Source organism: Pelodiscus sinensis, chromosome 3 (assembly GCF_052426305.1).
Source record: "Pelodiscus sinensis isolate ZL-2025 chromosome 3, ASM5242630v1, whole genome shotgun sequence".
Classification (NCBI taxonomy): Eukaryota; Metazoa; Chordata; order Testudines; family Trionychidae; genus Pelodiscus; species Pelodiscus sinensis.
Window position 1 is genome coordinate 133,994,732 of NC_143054.1, and position 22,241 is coordinate 134,016,972.

A 22,241-nucleotide genomic window follows, 5' to 3' on the forward strand; every position below is an offset into this window, starting at 1 on the left:
GGGCGGAACAGACAATGAGCAAGACACAATCAGAAGGTGGCACACTCCATAAACTGAGCTAATTCCTAGAGCAACAAGCAGGAGGTGCCACAGTAGTAAGTTGACACGTGTAGGGAGTACAAGATACATGTAATAATGAAACTCTGGCATTGGGGCATCCACCACTTTCTGGCAAAATATGGGGGACTAACCACCTCTTTCTTTGTCCAGATAACATTACTGACATATATTATCAGTTAGGATCTGAACTATTTTCCTTATGACAAAGATCAGGAATGATCTTTGTGTATAATCCAAAGTTCCTCAGTGTCAAAATGAAGAATGGATTCTTGAGCATTCAACAGCCCTGCATTTGTGACTTCTGAAAGTGAGCTCTGTAGCCAACCATGGATCCATCTGCTGTGACCACCACTGTCCAGAGCTGAGGGCTGAATTGTACTCCCATCAACTAGTTCATTCTCTCTGTACCAGGAGAATTTCCAATGCACCTCTAGTGTGGTAGACATGTGTCTCTGTAGGCTGCCCATGTCTGGAGTGTATACTTGTACCAGCCAGTGCTGTAAAGGTCGTATGAGGAATATTGTGCGGAATGTCACAAAAAGCCCCATAAAAAACTGTCCTTTGGCTTGGTTGATAGTGTAAGGTATACAGTAGCATGTGGAAAAACTGTTCCTCTGGCAGGAATCCTGAGACTACAATCAAGTCCAGTATTTCACCTATAAATGTTATTTTTTAACATGGGATTTGATATTATTTCTTGTCTAGGATTTCCAGCTCTAGCTTGTGAAACAGCTAGCACAGTGGTCTCCAACCTTTTTACGCCCAACTGTGCTGGTGGGAGCAGGGGACATGGTACTGGGGAAGGGTGGTAGTGGGTGCTGGGGCAGGGACAGGGTGCTAGTGGGGGCAAGGGACACGGTGTCAGTGGGTGCTGAGAGGGGACACGGTGTTGGTGGGGAGAAGGGGACAGGGAGTCCCCGGCAAGTGCCTCCTCCCAGGACTCCTCCCCCATTCCCCCCCCCCACAGGAAGTCCCCAATGCGTGCTTCCTCAGGGGACCCTTACCCCCCTCAGAGGAGGGAAGCCCCAATGCATGCCTCCTCTATGGACTCTACTCCCTTTCCCCCCCCCCCCCCACAGAAAGTCCCTGGCACGCCATAGACCTGGGTTCTGGTACCGTGCCAGCTGTTGGGGGGCGGAGAGCAGCCAGCGCACTTCCTGAAACCCCAGAAGTGGCGCGCAACTGCCAGACTTCCTTCCACCCTGCAGGAAAAGCCTGTCGATGGAGGTAGGTGTGGGGAAAAGTAGAGTGAAATGCCCCAAATGCCTCGCAATCAACTGGTTGAGCCCTTCCAATCGACCAGTCGATCGCGATCAATGGGTTGGTGACCACGGAGCTAGCACATTAGACCTTTAGAATGAAGAGAACTGTCCAGATGTCCAAAGTTGTACTCTTTGGGGATTTTTAGATGTACTGCTGCTACATCCAACATACTTTGAATACCTTTGGTGCAATCAACTGTTGTCCTGGTCATTCTTCATAATCAAAGATGCTGCTGCTAAAGATATTATTTCTTGTGAAAACAACTGTGGACAAAAATGCCAATCTGCAAATGGCACTGCTCTCCTCACTGAAGGCAGATGTAGCATGATATTGACAAAGGGATTGCGATTTGTGCCTGCAGAACCTGCCACGGTTTACAACTCAGCCTCTATGCCTCAGGATCCATCTCAATCTCAAACTGAATAACCCCATCATGGACTGCTGTATGCGCTACCTATTGCTGTGATGCCCAAGTGTTAACATCAATATTGCACTGCTTCAACTCATGCTTCAGGGAGCCCTGGAATTGTTTCTTCTCACCACTTTGTGCACAGTGTTCATTTTCAGTTTGCCATACAGCAATTGTTTGGGCATCCATCCTCAACACATGACCAACCCAGCATAACTGTGACACAATGAGTATGGCTTAAAACCCTCTGGAACAGCTGCATTTCAGAACAATCAAAAGGTCAAAGGGAAGAACTCTATATGCAGAACAACAGGCATTTCTCATTCTGGTCTGTGTCCCTCTTTGTCTACCTGAGAGGTCATCATGCTCTTTGATTTTTTCCACAATTGCTGTAAGCACAGGGAATTAGCACTAAGAGGCTGGATGAAGTAGAAAAGTTCTGAGTAAGAATCAGGTACATCCTGTTGCCCCTGCAAGAGACTGCTGGTGATAATGACCCAGATATCTCTTTAACTGGATCAAGCAGTCCACTGTGGATACACCAAGAAATATTATCCTTTGGTTTCAACTGAAATATGTCAAATAAAGAATGCTAATTTTCAATTGGAATCTCACTAGCACTCAGCTAGAATGGGAGAACCATCCTGTTCAGAAGTTCCTAGAACTGTTGAATATCTGGTGAGGAAACCACTCAAGTAACAATGATCTTATATGGTGACATTCCATAGTTTGGGATGTCATCTATTGAGATGTCATTCACCATCGTCTACATCTGTGTAAACACCCCCAAGAGCATCTCGGATTGAGAGTCTTTGGTTTTCTAGAGTACGGGCAGCATGGTGGCGAAACTGATGTTAGAGCCAACGAGGATGGGAATATCAAGAGTGCTAGTTCTTAGGTGGGAAATCTGATTGCACAGATTGCATAGATTGCAGGGTAGGCCAAGGCTGCAGACACTGGTAATGAGGAGGCCAGCTATGATGCCATTAGGGCCAATTACGGTGACAGTGGGACTGGACAATATGGCAATTGTGCCACAAGATATGACTGTAATAATGAAAGTGAAGACAATGGACCCAAGACGAATGTTCCCTTTAATCTTTTCCTTCCATGTGTGGATTTTGTATGTGCAATGGGCCATATGCAAATGTGCACCACCAAGAGAAATAAAACCTAGCTACAGGCACTCTGCTACTTAGCTAGGTAGTATCTGATTCTCTCCCGAGCAGCCGCACAAAGTGTACAGTTTACAAGGAATATTTCTCAGGAGTGGCAAATACACTGGTGTCAGCCATGATAGAGCCTAGTATCTTAACCACGCTGATCAACCTTGTTCCTGTAATAGAGACCACAACATGCATCATACAAGACAGTACGGAATATCTATTTGGTTACAAGGATGAAGAGATGTCAGTGGGATGAAATGGTAAAGACAGGGTGGACTGAAACCAGATCTCTCTATCCTATCTTCAAAAGCGTTGCAAATGGATCCTGCAAATCAAAGGCAAGATTTTGTGCCAAAAGCAGAGTCCAGGGTCCAAGGTAGCAGATAATCCTCTTGTATTAGCAATGCCAAAACCATAAATGGGCTACACACTGGAGAATGAGCTCCCATGTGTTGCCCAGGTGCAGAGAGGATCAAGGAGCCTTCTTGGGAAATATCTTTTATTTTTGGATTGTTTCATTAGAGTTGATGCATGATTCTTCTCTACACAGCCGCAATGCTGAAGTGTCCAATGCCAACAAGGAGCGAGCAATATATGATGCCATTTGCCTTTTAGTCCAGTAAACACAGAGCACTTCCGAGCCTTGAGAAGCTGTTGCCAATTATGGAGGAGGGGGCTTGGTATTAAGGAGGATTCTTGACACTACAAAGGTGTGGAAAATGGCAATTTGAAGATCCAGTGCTAGAGACTTTCTTGGATGTTGGTTACAAAGGTGGAAATTTGGTCATACTTTTAGACCACGTAAAGGGCTTTGGTGCGGAAGCAGATTTTTGAGGGCTGTGTTATCACCTGGTCAACCAGTGACATGGCTAGAAGCTATAATACCTCACTAGTTAGATGTACTTGCAGTGCCAGCTGCTGGTCTCAGCTAGGGATGTGTTAGTATACACATTTAAACAGTTAACTGATGAGCCTGGGCTCATTGGTTAATCTTCATGATTACATGCAAGCTCTCCTCCACCCCAGCACTGCTGCCTCTGCTACCAACTCCTGTCTGACCCACCTTCCCATGCTGCTGCCTCTGATGCAGAGGCAGCAGTGCCTGGGAAAGGGGGAAAGACAGGCAGGATCCAGTGCTCGTAGGGAGATGGCTTTTAAGCCTCTCCCACATTCTGAACCCTTTGGCCTGTAGCCCCTTCCTGAAATCCAAACCCCTCATCTCCATCCCCATCTGTTACCTACTAGCTCTGTGTTCTTGGGGAAACCAGAGCATGGCCATATGTCAGCCCTGTGCTCTTGGGGAGCCAGGGAGTGATACTCGTGGAAAACAATCCTCTCCCCCAGGCCTCTGCTTGAATCAAAGACACAGCAAGGAAAAGGCTAGGGAAGACACAAATATACCCCTCTAGACAAGGGTGATAAGATTAAGGAAACACCTCAGACTCATCTGCATTTAAGATAGAACAGAGACACCTATCCATTAGCATAAAGAATGGAGAACAGCTCTTCCAAAGCAGGAACCGCACTGAACTATAGGATACCAAAAGCAGAGCACTGCCTTATGGGAAATCTCTGTTCCACATGCTAATGAACCCAGGCCTGTTCGCACCTAAATTAGTCATTATCAGACCAATTCTAGTAATGGATCCTATTGATACCCAAAATACTGATACTGCCTAGTTGCATTGTGAGCCCTTCAAGGAACATCACCCATAGCCAGGTGTGATCAGTCTCTATTGTCTCACCTCTGTTTACCCATATACAAATCCAATGTTCTCCTTGAACTATTGTCCTGTCCCTACAAAAACTACTACCCTTGCTCAAGAAAAACTGTTCTGTTGCCTGGATTTAAACTGCAACATTTCCATTGAGACTTCATCATCTCCTGCCTGATCATGCTGAGGGCTCTGCTCTGCTTGCCTCTTGCCCTCTGGACCCCGGTTACCATCACCATCTAGGACCTCGATCAGTGCTAGCTCCACAGAGTGGTGAGGTCTCACCCCCCAACTACCTCTCTCTAAGCATAGCCTCCTGACCCTCCCCTATGTAAAACTGTTAGATGGTTTGCTAGCCCTAACATTTGTTATCAGTTTCAATTTAGATTTAATATTTTAACTGTTTTGTGTGTTTGGCTCCTCATACATATACATAGATATATATTCACTACCCAGAAATAAATAACTTTCATTCTTAAGCTGATTGATTCTCTCTCTTTTCTTTTCTCTCTCGTTCATTCTCTCTCAAGGGTGTTGTTTCGGCTTCCCCATTCACTCTGCAACAATGCTTCTTGTACCCATGCTACAGATCACTGTAGTGCCCAAAAATCTGGTGTGGTTTGCTCATTACGTGGTTTACCAGCAGAATGATTGTGGTGTGAAAGTGGGGATAGGGAGTTGCTGAACCTGGGGGCATATGAGGATGGTAGCTTAAAATGCTGTTAAATCCAGCCCACTGAGTTCAAAGGCACAATATAAGGGGTCAACTTGTGAGTGCTGATTAACCAGTCCTCTCAGATGTGCTCTGTTAGCGGATGTGAGTGTCTGTGTGTTTCTAAGGTGGGAAGAACCCTGTCCTGAGGAACACAGTTCCTGCAGGAGAGCTCCGTTGGGAGAGGAAATTGGCAGCAGGGAGAATTCAGCTCCATATGAGAGCACAAGCAGGACATTGATAGAATTATTAACCCCTCCGCCCCGCCCCACCCCAGCCCCATAAGAGTAATCCTAATAAATGAGCAGACCACAGTGTAATGGGCAAATCTGGTAATGCATCCCAGAGCCCACACCCCTAGTCAGAGCCTTTTCCCCTCCCTCACCCAATCCTCTGAACCCATCTTGGATCCCCACCCACACCCAGAGCCCCTCATTTCTGGCCCCACCCCAGAACCCATACCCTCCTCCCACACCTCATCCCACAGCCCTCACTTACACTATGAATTCTTAGTTCACCCAAATATTTGAATAACCAGCCCTCTTAATTCCCCCAAGATGCTTTATAACAAAGCTTTTACTGTATATCCCTGAGGAAAAAATGTCTTCACAAGAAACAAATCACAAACTTGTGAAAACCAGAAACTGCACATTTCCAATACAAGATACTCACAGATCTAAAATCTTCCTCTAAGGGGCACCAGGGAATGGGAACATCACAGCAGCTCTCTTAACAGTCCAGTTCAGCACTCTTAGTCATCCACACCCACTGAGCAGCAAGTGGGGGTTGTGGAAGGCAGGGAACCTGCCTGAGGGACCTTCTGGGCTGCTGGCTCAGAGCTGCCTAAGTAAGTGCCTCCTGGATAGAGCCTCCCACTGGCACCCCAGTCCCTTCCCCCCACCAATCATCTGTCCCCTCCTACACCCCTACCCCACATAAAGGAAAGGTTACTCGCTGTAGGGGTTAATTGAGGAAGAACTTTGTATGTGCTAGTTTAAGGGTGGTGAGGCCTGAATTCTTTCCCCCCTTTTCCCTATATCTGATGAGCCAGAAGCAAGTCTTTGGGAACATACGCCATTTAAAATAAGCATTGTTGCCAGTATAGCAAGAACAAATGTAAGATAAGGGTAAAGGGCAAGAACGCATAAACAATTCTGTTTACCCTAATGTACTGATCATGTAAACAAGGCCAAAGAACAAGTAGCACTAGATCAGAACCAGATTGATAACTAACAGCTGAGCCCTACATCAGCACGTAATGAGTAACCCTTGGAAATTTCCAAACTGCAAAACTAGGCAAGAGAACTGTATTTAAGGCTGCACCAAAGCACAGCAATTTGGACCTCACCGATGGGCTTTGGGTATCGGCGCCTCGGAAGCTGAGATAACCTCCCACTTCATCCACAGCCTACCCAGGGTTCCAGGCTTGCAGGAAGGGACGTAAGATATGCCGTTTCTTTGTTATATTGTTCTTCCAGTTATGGGGCACAGCTGTTAGCTGTCAGGAAATAAACTTTTTGTGTCTGACAGATACCCGTGTAGCATCCTTTGTACTTTGAGAACCTAGTGTCGGACCTGAGACTTACTCTTGCCGGCAACACTTGCCTTGTGCAATAACTGGTGTTCAAGATGGGTGTCTCTGTGGGTGTTCCACTGAAGGCGTCTTGATGCCCCAGCGCTTGGAACCAGAACTTTTCAGCAGCAGTACCCCTACACACACTCCCCATGCATGTGGTGGCACAAATGTGCCAACACACACGGGCTGTCAACTGCCCATCCATTCCTTCTCTGCTGCTGAGAGATATTGCAGCTCTGAAGCAGAAGGGAGGAGGGTGGATGGTGGAGTGCCCAAGTGGACATCCATCTCAAAGAACACCAGTTGCTGCACAAGGTGAATAACCTTTCCTTTCTTCTTTGAGGAGCATTCCTATGAGCGCTCCACTGTAGGTGACTACAGAACAGTGCCTTCTCTCTCTGGAAGGTGGGGCTTTGGATACAGATGATGGACTGCAGCTAACGCCACCTTCCCAAAAGCAGTGAACTGTGAAGCGTGTCTATAGCATAGTGCTTAGGGAATGTGTGGTCAGAAGCCCATGTCGCCTCCCTACAAAAGTATGCAATAGGCACATTATGGATGAAGGCTATAGAGGTTGCCATGGCTCTGGTGGAGTGTGCCCTGATTTGAGTCGTCAAAGGCACCTTGTTAATGTGGTAGGATTTTGTAATGCAATTTATTATCCATTTTTAAGTCTCTGTTTCGATATGGCTTGACCTCTGAATGGTCTGCTACAGAAATAAAAAGTCTCAGAGATTGACTAAAAGGCCTCAAAGATTGTCTAAAAGATTCTATCTAGCTCAGCGGTTCCCAACCTTTTCCAGAAGGGGACCCATTTTGACAATTCAGGAAGACTTGGTGACCCAAGGCAATTCAAAAACAGGGGAATGAGGGAGGGCAGAGCTACGTGGGGAGACACTTGGCAACTCTTTTGAAATGTAATGATGACCCATATTTGGGTCCCGACCCATAAGTTGGGAAACTCTGATCTAGATAAAAGGTGAGTGCCCACCGGAAATCCAGGCAGTGGAGCCACACTACATTGACATCCAAATGCAGCTTTTGATGGAAAACAGGTAAGTATACAGGTTTGTTAAGGTACAATTGGGAGACTACTTTCAGGAGAAACCTGGGGTGTGGTTTTGGAACTACTTTTTCCTGTAGAAGATGGTGAATGGTGGATGCGCCATGCGTGCAGCTAGCTCTCCCACTCTCCTTGCCATCGTGATTGCTAAGAGGAAGGTCACTTTTATGGACAGTTAAGTGAGGGAACATGTTGCCATGTTGCTCAAAGAGTGGGTGAGTCAAGGAGTTAAGAACAAGATTGAGGTCCCAAGATGGCGCTGACGTCTTTATAGGAGGAAATATGTTGTTCGGTCCTTTTTGGTTACAGAGTGTGAGAATATGTTATGCCCATCCACTATCTCGTGCTCGCTTGATATTTCCACTAAGTGTAGCTTTATTGATGAATTGGAAAGATTCTGCTTCTTTAAAGCGAGGAGGTTGTCTATTATTACCATTAGATGTGCTGATCATGGGTATAGGAACCTTTGGTCTGCCCACCTGGAGAAACACCTCCATTTTTTGGGAGTATATTTTTCATGTCATCTGCTTGTGACAGTTCAAAATTATATTATGTACTTCCTCTACCCATGTGGGTTACTCAGCCCTGTAGAACCCAGGCACGGAGATGAGGTTTGTTAATGTGTGGATGTAGAACTCAGCCACAATCATGGGACAGTATATCCAGCCACTGCAGCAGAGGAAGGGATGGCAGTGCCGCCAACTGAGACAGGTAAGATAAACCACGGTTATCTGGGCCAGGCCGGAGCTACGACAATCACTCTGGCTTTGTGTTGTTTTATCTTCTGTATGACTCTGCCCAGCACGGGAATTGGTGGAAATGCATATAGAAGACTGTGAGGCCAGCAGATCATTATGGTGTCCCCCATGGAGCCCTTGCTGAGTCCCACCCTGGAACAAAATTTGGTGCATTTGGCATTCTGTAACGTTGCAAATAAGTCTATTTCCACAAAGCCCCACTTGAGAAAGATGGAACGTAGGGCTTGAGGATGCATCTCCCATTCATAATTCTGGTGAAATATGCAGCTTAAGTGATCCACGGTGATGTTTTGGTTGCCTGGGAAATATACTGCTGATAAGGTGATATGATGTTGAATGCACCACTGCCAGGTGCATTCCCTGAAGAGGGAATAGATTTGGCTCTGCCTTGGTTGTTTATGTAAAACATGCATGTGGTGTTGTCTGTGAGTATTCTCACAGACTTGCCCGGATCAATGGCAGGAAATTTTCGCATGCTTTTCTCATGGTGCGAAGTTCTAAGATGTTGATGTGTAGTGTCAATTATGTTGTCGGCCACCGTCCCTTAGTGCTGTGGTCATCACTGTGTGCGCTCCATTCCTCTAGTGAAGTGTCCGTAGTTATGGTTATGGAAGGGGGCTCCCATTATAACCTGTGGAATTGGATTACTGTGACAGCCAAATATATAACAGGATTCAAAAAAACATTAGATAAGTTATTGGAGGATAGGCCCATCGATGTCCATTAGACAAGCTGGTCATGGATTTGACCCCACGTTCTGGGTGTCCCTAGTCCTCTGACTGCCAAGTACCAGGGTATGCAGCACTTGATAATGTCCCTGTTCTGTTCATTCTCTCTGAAACATCTGGCATTGGACACTGTCAGAAGACAGAATACTGGACTAATTAGACCATTGGTCTGATCCTGTATGGCTATTCTTATGTTCATGTGATTTTAATGCAAGTATTAAGTAGGCCAAACTTGAGAAATTGGAATGCAGAAACAACCAATATCAACAAACTATTTGTTAACTATGAATTTCTCCTCCCCAAAGAACTGCTGCCTGGAGCACCCTCCATCTGACGGCATCAGCTGTGGAAGATATGACGTCCAAGTTTTAGATGTGGTGAAGGTGGACAAGAGCTATGTTCCAGTTGCGTACATTTCAGCCTGTGAAATCACCATAGCTCTCAAGCAGCAGTTTTCAACATGTGGCCCATGGGCAACGTGCATCCTAATTAGCACACAGCTGTGGATCAATGCTGTAGCTGTGTGCTAAAAATAATTCAAAGTTTGCTGCCCTGGTCAGGCAGGGGGCAAGGCTGGGGAACAAGCTCACGCAGTACTGCTGGAGAGCTCCTGCCAGCTGGAAAGGCAAAACAGGCTCCTGTGGCTTGGAAGGAGCTCAGCTAGCAGTCAGATGGCAGCCTGCTGCCTCTACTTCCTCTTCTCTCTGTCTCCCCGTGCTGCAGGACACTGCCAGGGATCCAGTTAGCACTGGTGCCCAGACACTAAAATTCCAGTTACCATGAGAATCAGTGCAAGCCAAGGGTGTAGTCTGAGCAGGCATTGGTTCCCCCCCTCTTCCCTTATCCTCAATTTTTCTGGAGCTCTGCTTAGCTGCCAGGGAGTGAAGAGGTTCCCTCTGTCCCTCTCCTGGCTGAGGCCAGCAAGCAGCTTCAGAATGCTGCCTCCTAGGTTCTAGCGTCTTCATCTTCTGTGTCTCTTGAATCCCATTTCTGGACAACTGGTGAATGCCTATGGGAGGGAGGAGTGATGCAAAAAGAGATGGCAGGACAAAGGGGTGGCAGGGAGAAGCTGCAGGGAAAGGACAGCAAAAGAGACAGGTATGGGGGAATGCAGTAGAGGATGTAGTGGAGAATAAAGGAGATGGAGTGGGGAGAGGCAGGGGGAGGGAATGGGATGGGGGAAGAGTAAAGGATGATAGAGTGATGTCAGCAAATAGAGTACTGCCTCCTTGCTTCTGGGTGTCTGTCTGGAGAAATGAGGCGGATATATCAACTCCAGATCCTAATATACGTAAGACCAAATTAACAGTTAATGTTTTGACTTAAATTAGCAAAATGAAATGCTCTAGGTAGAGATTTGCCAGTGTTCAAATGAAAGGTAGTAAATTGATTTGAACCACATTGCAGTCAGATGCAAATACTAAAAGTTATTTTTTTGGCAGACATACAGGTAATCTCTCTCTACAGAGTCATAACACAGCGAGAGCTGCATATGTGACCCACAATGGTAAATAGATTGAGAACCACTGCTCTAAGAGAATGGCCTTTGAAATTAAATGAGGGAGCTAAGGACCTTGCTCTTTAAACTTCTGATACAGCCAGACAAATCCATCCTAGAAAGAAAAACTTAAACGTCTTTTTGTCTTTTGATACTGGATGGCACAAGACAAAAAAAAAAAACTCAGCTATTTTCTAACGGGTGTGGAATCCACAACATGAAAACAGTAAAGCCTGTGTCACACTGAGAATATACTAAAGCCTCCCTTCAAATTTGATGGCTTGAGGCAAAAAGAGGGTATGATCATTTCCTGTGGAAAATGAAATGCTGTGTTTATTTTGGATTCAAAGACTGGGTTTAGTCCCAATGGTAATTTTTGTCACAGTGAAAGGTGCAAAATTGAGATTTAATGCCTCTCAGAGGATATGTTAGTTGAGAGTTACCTTGACAGACAAGACATATAGTAAAATTTTTCTGGCCTATTTAAATGGAAACAAAATTAGGACCAATACGATGACATTCAGATCACAGAGTTATGCCTGATGAACCCAGGGGATAAAGAAGTCAATGGTCATGCCCTTAGGAAGTACCCAAAGTCTGTATGAAATGAAAGCTTCCTTTTCCTAGAGAAACTTAAAATAGCACTAAGAGAAAACAACTGAAATTGATGAATCCACAGTAACACACACACTGTACTGTCCTCCAAATGGTATTTTCTGCCTTTTCTTTGCCCAGGTCTCTGACAACTTCATTAAAAACAGGTGCATGTTTCTGTCTCAGAGCATCTATGAGTATGTCTGTACATACTAGGTTCAGTTACCAAACTAAATGGTAAGAAGCAATACTGAAAGCACTGGTGCCAATATGTAAAGTGAAGGATATGCCTGGGAGCTGACTGAACAGGTACTTTATATAAACATAGTCTTCCTTCAGGTCTATGGATTATAGAACGTCCCCTTTACTGATTGCTGCTAAAGTTAACTTGTGTGTCTCCGTTATGAATTTAAATATTGTACGTATCTGCCTAGGTATTTTAAATCAAGCCCAAACATGAACCCCCAAGCACTCCTTCACAAGGAGAATAACAGAGCAGAACTCAGGCTTCCTCTTTGGAAAATTTGCTAGCTATACTGTGCCACTTCAGCCTCTCCATCACTGTTCTCAGCCAAGAAGAGATGGGAGTCCCTTTGGCTCAGAAAAACAACCTATTGCTAGATGTCCCACAGGACTCCCTTGAGAGGCAGGATCTAGAAGGTCCAATCACAGGATAACGTAAGAATGGAAGTGCCATAGCTCTAGCACATTTGAAGGTGCAGGCAGAAGGCAGCAGTCATTGAGCATTGAGGCACATCCCCAAGGAAGCAAGTCTCTGGCAAAAAAAAAAAAAAAAAAAAAAAATCCTCAGTAAACCCCTTAAAAGTTTGATGGAAGGGAAAATTTGTATTTGGAAGAGTCACATATAGAATGTGTGCAGCATGAAGGTTAAGCATAAAGAAAGTGGACTCAAATGTCTTCTAGTGGTTCTAGCTGCCTTCCCTTCACTGCTAAGAGGAAATGGAGAAATGCTATGCGAACTGGAAGGAAATCTGCTGTTGCCTGCAGGATGGCCAAGAATTTATGCAGACTTCTACTCTGAAAGCTGTCTCCTTCTGTGACTATGACAGGGAGCTGCTAACAGCTTCTCCTGTCTATCTCTGTTCCAGATTATTCTGGTGGCCTTAGTAGTTCCTTATAGAAGGAGCATAAATTACTGTCCTGACATTTGATAAACAGGCTTTACAATATCTGGGCTTCCCCTACTTCCTTCATGGCTTGTCCACCATCATGTTGCACTCCAAGATTTCATTATGTCTTGTTTTTTTCCTTTTCATGTGCAATACTGCAATTTCTACCCTTTCGATTTTAATGGAAATTGAAGACGCTAAATCTAAGTGTGTCCAAAAGGTAGTAACACTTTATTTTCTCACCCATGTTCCCATGAGAAGCAATTTCCCGCATGTAGCTGATTTCCTAATTTTTCAAATCAAATATCAAAGGGCATTTTTATGCAACATATAACTTCTTAACCCTTTCTATAATATAATAATGAAATGCTACTCTCTGACCCTTCTACTGCCCCTATGGCTGTTCTTTCTGAAACTTGGCCACAGGATCTCTCTTGCCCACTCCCCTACCTGAACTACAGATGCTATATGATAAACTGTAATTTACACATTCTTTGTATTAGTCTGAGTTATAGGCTGCATATTGTATCATACCATACCAGTTTTCTAACAGTTTAGCTTGACAAATATTACAATAACTGAACTTTTATAATTTGTGGATCTGTAAGAATGTAACAGTGTGGGACAGCTTAATATGCTCTGTTGTGACCAGGTGCAGTACTACAGGTGTGCCTTGCCTTAGTAACACCTTTGTCCACACAATTTCTTTATTCAGTTTAGTCTCTCAAGTATTTTCATTTTTGTGGGAAACAACATAGGCCATGTCTTCATTTGAAAATATTTCTTACTACCTTACTTCTGGTGACAAACTGAATCTAAAAGGTTGTCTTTTAAACCTTTCTATGCAAAACTGGAAATCAAGATGGATCCATTTTATCCACAGGATGCATATAATACATGGACACTGTTTGATTGCTTGGAACTACTGATTATCCTGAGTGGAGAGTTGATTACCTGATTATCCAAGAGGCTAATCCTTTAGCTTGATTTTTGTGCCATTTGACAGGCTAGATAATTTTCTAATTACTTTGAGTTTTCAAGTGATTGTATAGATATTAATATGTGAAAAGGAAAAGTGTGAGATATTCTTCATATAGGTAAAGTTTTCCTACAAATGTACATCTTATGACAGTTACTTGTCTAGTTAGTTAAGATTACAGATAATGAAAAAGCTTTAATTAGAAAAGCTGCAAAACCTAATATTTCGTAGAACTTCAGTAGTATTTCCTAGATGGTGTTTAGAGTTTAAACAACCGTAAGCCACAGCCTCAAATTTTTAGGTTTGATAGGGAATTTCTAGTATAAAGTGTAATGCTGGAGATACTTATCAATATGCTAACAGTTAACATTTTAAATTGAGTGATAATGTTCATCCCTCCCTCTTTATATAAGCACACTATTATGAAATCTAAAATATTTTAATAAAGTAAATATGTGCAAAGATTGAAACAGCTTTATAGTGATTTTAAAACTATAGGTACCACTGAAGAGAGACTTACTTGCCACTGAAAAGTTGTTGAGGGGATATGGTAGATCCACATCTTGAGGCTTCTCCTTATACCCTATGAAAGAACCATCTGTCTTCAACAGGAAATATCTTGGCCTCCAATTTTTTATATATTCTCCTATATGAAAAAACATACATTAATACTAAAGAAAAGAGAGATTTTGATATGATACATTACAATGCAAAACATTAACAGTGACAAAATTTGCTTAGATAATTTTCTTCATTTAGAAGAGAAAAATGTCACACTTCTATCATTCATTTCATTTTATGTCTCTAGCAAGTCATTCAACAATACACACAGAGTTGTGGACAAAGTGAAGCTTTACACCTAGATCACATACATTCTTTTTAAAACACTGACATCCTAGATACCGTTCCCCAAGTGAAATGAACATAAAGAAACATCATATAATGTTTTTTACATTGTGGTAAAACCCAGGGCCAAAAAGGTAAAAATTGATTTTCTCTCCTGTAAGAATTGTTGATTACAATTTAGCGTCCCAAAACTTATCTACCATGCAAAGATCCAAATGCAGTATAAGAATAAGAATAAAACAGAAGATCAGAAAATTGTACAGTTACATACACTAGACAGAGGGAACTACACATGCTGTGTAAAATCATATTGAGATCAAAGAGCTATTCAAAATTGCTTTTAAATTTAAGCCATGCTTTGAAAAGATCATCTAATGCAGTTTCAAATGAACTAGGCAGATTTACTGGTTACTAGAAGTGTTTTAAATCACAAGCCCTCAGCTACTAAATCATATTACCACTTTCTTCCACTGATATATGCTGAACACTTTCCACGAAGAATGTAAGTCAATATCAAGAGCTTGCTGTTAACCAGCTAAATGTGCACTTGATATAAAGAAGTGAGCAAAATTTAAACATAGTTGTAATATTAAAGGAGATTATCAATAAGGAATATGTCAGTTAAATGACTAGTGAAATGATAGCCGGCTCCTTTGCAGAAGTATGGGTAAAAAATAGTGAAACAAGTTTGCCAAGCAGAAAGTGTTGTGGAATGGACTTTTATCATCTAAAAAATTACTAATGCAAGCAATTTATTTGCATCACTAGATTAAAATACAGAAAATCAAACTTCTCCAATGAATTAAAATGATGTAAATGCAAAATTCTGTCGTCAGAAAAGTGACATTTCAAACATTGTATGATGAATTTTGGACAAATGTTTTATCTAGATGGCTTATATTAGGGATGTCAACATGTAGTTTATTACACAATTAACCAATAATCCTAGGCTTATCGATTACATGAGAGACAGCCGAGTAGGGGAGGCAGCTTTTAAACCGGTTCCCCACGACCACTGGATCCATGGAACCGCCTGTCCCTTCCACCCTCACTCTGATGTCTCTGATAGAGAGGTAACAGTGTGGTCTGGCAGGGGGCTCCCCAGGAGTAAGGCTGGGAGTGCACTGGCTGCTGGCCCCACCCCAATGGACTATCAAATAGTTATGTAACCGCTAAAATTTTATGTGGTTACATGATTATTTAATTAAACTCTTACATCCCTAGTTTACACAATGGTATTTCAGGAATTAACAATCAATGTCTTCACCAAATAATTCATAAATCTTCTGTAGCAATCAACCAGTTGTGATGTGTTGTCTACTACAAACAAAAACTCCTGTAACACTTCTGTGTTTTGGTCTTGAAAGGCTTTAATGAATACACCAAAATCAATTCCAATGTTACATATACGAGTACTAAATAGAAAGATTTCAACCCAAATATAACAACCCACAAAGATAGCCAGATACAGAATATGTGATTCCAAAAGCAATCTTACTATCTATCTTACAAATGTGGAGCTGTCTGCAAGTCCTTTTGTTCAAGAACTTCTCCTAAACAGTCAGAGATAGGACCAATAAATTTGGTATGCAGCTTTCTCTTATAACTTAAAGCAAAGCAAGAGTTTGATTTTGCCAGGACAATGGGATGTGCTTAGAATTCGTGTGTGTGTGTGTGTGTGTGTAAATATAAATATAAATATAAATTTCCTGTGAGATGACAAAATAACGTAACCATGTCAGCGTCACCAGGCTCCAGGCTGGGAACGGGGGTAGGCAGAGCCCACATGGAAGGAGTCCCGTGGGCAGCATGGTCCACTGCGGCAGGATGCAACGAGCTCCCTGCTCACCCTGCTGGTGGCTTCCTCAATCCTGTCCCTTCACCCAACCTCCTCACTCACCAGTTCAGCCCCCTCAAGACTGGAGCACCAGCGCTGGCTTCCTACGGGATGGGGGGGGGGAGCCCCAAGCCTTCCCACCAGATCCAGCTTGCCAGCTCTGAATGCTGCCATTTCCCTTCCCCCTCCCCCAGCCAAAAGAAACCGCCCCCCTGACCTGCAGCCAGCACCATCCCATGCCAAGCCCAGCCGCCAACCCAACAACCAGCCCAGCTTGCAAAGGTGTCTCCTTCCTGCCCTCGGAAGAGCCAGGAAACCACCTTCAGCCAGTGGAGATCCAGGGCTGCCACAGCCCAGCATTCCAGTGGCTGCAGGTGTGGGGGGGAACTGGGGCTGCCATGGCCCCAGCCCAGCCCTCCCCAGTGTCTAGCAGGAGAGCCAGGACTGCCACAGCCTCAGCCTGGTAGCTGGGGAGTAGGGTGAGAGCCGGGGCTGCCACACCAGTGCCTCAGCCTAGTCCTCCCCGGTGGCCTGGGCTGCCTATCCCCAGAAATAGGGGGTTGGAGAATGTAGCGAGTAGGGGGAGGAAGCCCCCTAGTTTCTCATAAAATAGAAAGGGAGGAGTCTGGCAGGAAGGAGTGAAACTGGAGAATGAGCACGGGGGGCATTAAGGGGGACTAGGACAGATATAACTCTTTTATGCCAGCATGGGTCTGGGGTGGAAAAAGGGACCGCTATCTACAAAATATTTCAAGGAGTTTGCCTGTTTGTGTATCTGTCTGTCCTCCAGACAGGGGACATGCACCCCTCCTTCGACTGTGCCCACTGCAGGTTCTATTCACCTGGCCCCAAGCTGCTGTGGTGAGAAAGGGCTGGGGTTTTCCTCTCTCCCCGGTGCTGCCTGAATACTGACACTCATCCCCAGCTCAACTCCAGAATAATGATTTAAATGGAAAAAAAACAAAACATATTTGAGTTAAGGAACCAAATAATACTGGGTAACTCTTCTACTATACAATACAGCACAACTTCACAGGTCTTCTGCACTATGGATGTCTTTTCTTTAAAATATATTAACTTGTATTTTTCGTATAGATGAATCACACCCAAATTAGCTTTTTCAAGCTATAGCTCCCCCACAAAATGAAGTTAACATAGTTTTTGCACATGTACATTGACGGGTGTGCCTTCTCATGGAATGATCAATATTGCTATAACAAAACTGGCCTGGATTAAGGGTACTGAAACATGGAGTGGGTTTGGGTGAATATATGTATGGGTAGTCTCTTGTTTATTTTGTAATTTTTAATTTATGGATACCATGCCAGAGAAGTGGATGGATGCCAACACTTGCACTTCAGAAATCTAAAAAATAAATAACATACTGGTTAACATTTCTCTTCATTGCTGATGTAGTTCACTATCTATCAAGATATACTAATTTATAAAATGTTCCCTTCAGCATAATCCAATTGTTTTAAGAGTAAAAATGTCTTTCAGTGTATGTTTGTTAAAAAAGATCAATGTTCACATGAAGCCTAAATTCTCACTATGAGAAAAAAATCATACACTCTGTATTAGGTGATATTTGGAAAGGAGGCCAACTCTCTCATGACTTCCAGATGACCTGCCAGCATTTCAACTTTAACTTTTTGTTTTTCAGCAATAAAAATGTGCAAATGTAAATGTCATTTAAAGCCTATTACATTTCTAAAGAAAGAGTTAACTCTAAATTTGAAGACACAGTAAAAATATATTTTTTTAGAATAGAACATATGTTTACCACATACCTTAAACATAAAAGAATTGCAAAAAAACTCATATTTGAAAGTCCATATATATAAGATAAAATTAGAGTATAGGAGAAGTCCACATGAACTAACCAGCACAAAAGATGGCCTGACAATTGAAGTGCAGTCTTAGAGTTAGTTAAAATAGCAGCAGTTTTCCTATAAAGAATTACTCCATTTGTACCCAGCTTCCTGCTGGGTTAATGTGAACTAAATTGTTATTTTGCTTAAATGTATGACCTTCTAAATTGAAAAACATGTTCTCCTAGAATATCTTACTAGGCTAGGAAGAGGTGTCTAATTATATACACCGCACTGAAGTAAAGTTAGTCGTACACCTTTTTAACTCTGATCAAAGTGTGTAAAGCTATTACAAAATTATAATGGTACTTTCACATACAAGGAAAATTCTGTAACCAAGAAGTCAGCTTCAGCTTCTTTGCTGCTCTAGCAATACTTCCCAGGATGTTCCCCAACTTTTGGAAAAGATATGGCAACAATAATTTAGATTCACATTAAAATAAAAGTCTGATCTTTCATAAAGGCAAAAAACAAAAGTTGAGGTAGTTACACAAGGAATATGGTCAGACTGATTACATCAACCTTTGATTAGAAGACTATTGAGAAGACATTTGAGCTCAGACTGGTGAGTTCTAAAGAAGGAGCTAACTCTCAGCTTCAAGGACCCTTCCCTCTCATGGAGTCCAAGGGTTTAAGCTGCAGCCTGAGCTGGAATGCCTACATTACAATTTTACAGCTTCACAGCCCAAGTCTTGCAAGCCTGAGTTAGCGCAGCCAGGTCAATCATAGGTGTTTAGTTGTGGCATACATATACCCACAGGATCATGAAAATGAAGTTCTGAATTGCTCTCACCTGACATTCTTCGGAGATTATCATCACTGAAAGCAGTAAGTACAACACCAATTAAAGTGGTTTCATATGGCCACTTCTTACACAAGCAAACAGCAACAGTGGCCTGCCTTTAGATCTTTTTTTTCTAAGAAGTTTGTCATAGTGATATAAAACTTGTGATTTTGGATTTTTTGCTGAAGAGCTTTCCTGGGAGATTTCTGTTGAACCAGACAGCAGTCTTCTGTTTGTTCACATTTACATAAAATTAATCTTTTAAATGAATCGGCTATGTCTTTACATTTACCTCAGATCTAACTAAATCTTCAAATACTCTTCACCTAACATTTTGTGTTTCTTTTTACTATTAACATCCATTTGTACTCTTAATAAAATGGGAATTCAACAAGTCTTTGGAGAAGTACTAATTCGAAAATACCCAACTAATTTTATTGCTGAACAATCACAGTAATTAAGACAAATTAGTCATCTTTGCAACAGATAATTTAAACTGTTTTATTTTACAGTATTTTATACTTTTGAATATTAAAAGGGTTTCTGGAGATGTCAGGAAAACATTTTAATGTATGGCGCTGACAGGCAACGGAAGGAAGCCTTTGAGTTCAATAACTTGCTTCCCAGAAAGGAGCAACAGCTGCCACACAGAAACAAGTGAGATTTTTTTTAAATAAATAACCAAAAAAAAAAAAAAAGCAAGCAATGAAGACCAAAAATCTGCTGCAGATATTTCCTTTTCAATTTACTAAAATGATCTTCAAAGAAAGAATATTATGGGCTGAGGGATTGTTTGGAATTTTTTAATTTGTTTGTCAGAGTATCGGTGGAGAGGCATGCACTATTTGTTATTAAGATTGTTAAGGGAGGCGTATATATGTTTTCTGTTTTACGAGAGACTACAATCTCTCTCAGTTCCCAATAAACAGAGGCACAACAATAACTGAATGTACCATTACAGCAAAGATTAGGAAAATGGGACAAACAAAAACTGTTTAAAAGAAACCAAAGCTAAATCACATTGAATATACATTGTTAAAATGAAGCAAGATCATGAAAGCAAACAGGTCAAGCAAGACATCAAAAATACTACTTTGTTTTAAAATTGAATTTACTTATCTTGGCCCTCTGAGGGCAGTGTTACCTAACATATCATAAGAAGCATCAGAAGTGACTTTTTACCTAAGATGACAGTTATTAAATTTATCATAGTTTTATTAAAGATTTTCCTTTTTTGTTTTCATAACATGTGGAATTTGCAATATAATCTGAAGCAATTGTAAAAAAAGTTGAGATAAAAAGAAACAAAAAATATATCTTCCCTTAGCATCCAGTGATCAAGTAAGTGTATGCTGGTCAATATAATGGAGTATTATAGCAAAACAGTATAATACAACCTCTATCTCTTTCATTCACACACACACATACTTTTCTCTCTCACTTTAAGACTCAAATTTTGGCAATAAATGTTTAGATCCTATCCTGTGCCTTCTACAGATTAAGGCAGCTCATATTTAAATAAAAATACACGTTTCCAAGAAGCCACTAATACTAAATGGCATTTAGAGTATATCTATATTAACACTTGAAAAATGCAATTGTCTATTCTCCAGTGGCAAATAGGAAGCTTTCCTTATTAGTGTAGACAGAATATAAGCCATCAGTTTATGCAGTACTTAAGCCTTCTTTAAGAAGTTTCTAGCTTAGGAATGAAGATAAATGAGAACTGAATATAAACTGAGGCAATGTTGTCTATCTGAGACTACAGATAGTTCCAGTCCACCTAATGTTCCTCCCATCTTAACAAGTAGCATCACAGTATGTGTTCACAAGACTGTCCGTTTTACTACAGTTCAGAGAATTATGGACACTAACTGTCAAGAGAACTGTGAGACCTTCCTCCCCCTTACAGAAATCAAGGACACAAAGGGTAGGAAGCAGAAATCATCCTCTGTCCATGTTCCAATGGAAATAAATCAAAATTAGGGGGTTGATGGGACCAAACTATTAGTAACAGACTAATTCAAAAGACTGAGTCACCAAGGAAAATCCAGAAACATTACTCTAGTTGAAATTTCAGCACATGTGTGAGCAAGAAAGTTGTACTTCTTACCAAGGGCACTGTTTCTGGAATTTGCTAACAGGATCCCCAGACTCTCGTCTTTTGTCCATACTTCTAGCTAAAATGCTACCAACCCAGTTTATGTGGTAGGAGAATCCATACGATCTGCAGGGTGACAGACATCTTTGAAATGATGGGGAGATTATGCAGGGTTATGACCCTTCCTTCCCCAAGACAATAAGTTAGGAGCCAAATGGCTTCTCACTCACACTCTGCATGGTCATTACTTTAAATCTATGCCTTGCCTGGGATTCTTGCTCTATTTTAGATGTAGCTAGAAAGATTAACTCTGGTAGAAAATTATAAAGTTTTCCAAGCTCTTTTGCAGACTGCGATGGCAATCAAACAGTCTTCAAAACCATGGTGAGGAAGCATGCACTCAGTACAGCTGAGAACAGAAGATTTTTCATTAGCAGTGTCCATGTGGGTCTGCGTCCGCATCTCCTCTTGCTTTGGATCAAGGGCATAAGGGGCAGCACAGACCTACTGCCTCTCCAGTTCCTTCTCTAATGCAAGTCTCCTTAGGAAAAGATCTGAAGCAAGAAAAGGATAAGAGGCGGCGCAATATGAATAGGGATTACACATACTGAAGAACTTCTGTTAATTATAAAAAAAACTTTCTTTGAGAAATGCTTTCTATGTGGGTGTCTCACAAACATTATACATTGAGGAACAGAGTGTGGGGAACCACTAGGGCTGTGCAGAAAAGCAGTCATCCCACTCCCATGAAATAAGGATTAAACCCAGCTCTCGGAGAGGGTCAATCAGAAAAGGACTAGAGACAGCCAATCAGAGCCTAGCTAGGCCCTATAAAAAAGGCTCCTGGAGAAGAGGAGCACACACATTCCTCTTTCAAAGCCGCGGAGGGGCTCCGGTGGGGGGGCAGCCCATGCGCGCCTGGGATGCCCCGCCGCCGGCTTCCCCCGAGGCTTTCAAAGCCGCGGAGGGGCTCCGGCGGCGGGGCAGCCCATGCGCGCCTGGGATGCCCCGCCGCCGGCTTCCCCCGAGGCTTTCAAAGCCGCGGAGGGGCTCCGGCGGGGGGGCAGCCCATGCGCGCCTGGGATGCCCCGCCGCCGGCTTCCCCCGAGGCTTTCAAAGCCGCGGAGGGGCTCCGGCGGCGGGGCATCCGG

The 22,241-nt window shown here is 42.7% G+C and overlaps 1 protein-coding gene across 3 annotated transcripts in view; it reads right to left on the reverse strand.

The window, feature by feature from the left end:
• Positions 1-22,241, reverse strand: part of AKT3 (AKT serine/threonine kinase 3) — a 258,135-nt gene that overhangs the window by 98,942 nt on the left and 136,952 nt on the right. For all 3 annotated transcript variants that reach the window (XM_075924864.2, XM_075924865.2, XM_006135203.4), the window contains exon 3: positions 14,172-14,297. In XM_075924864.2, coding sequence (XP_075780979.1) covers positions 14,172-14,297 — 126 coding nt within the window. The remainder of the gene's footprint in view (positions 1-14,171; positions 14,298-22,241) is intronic.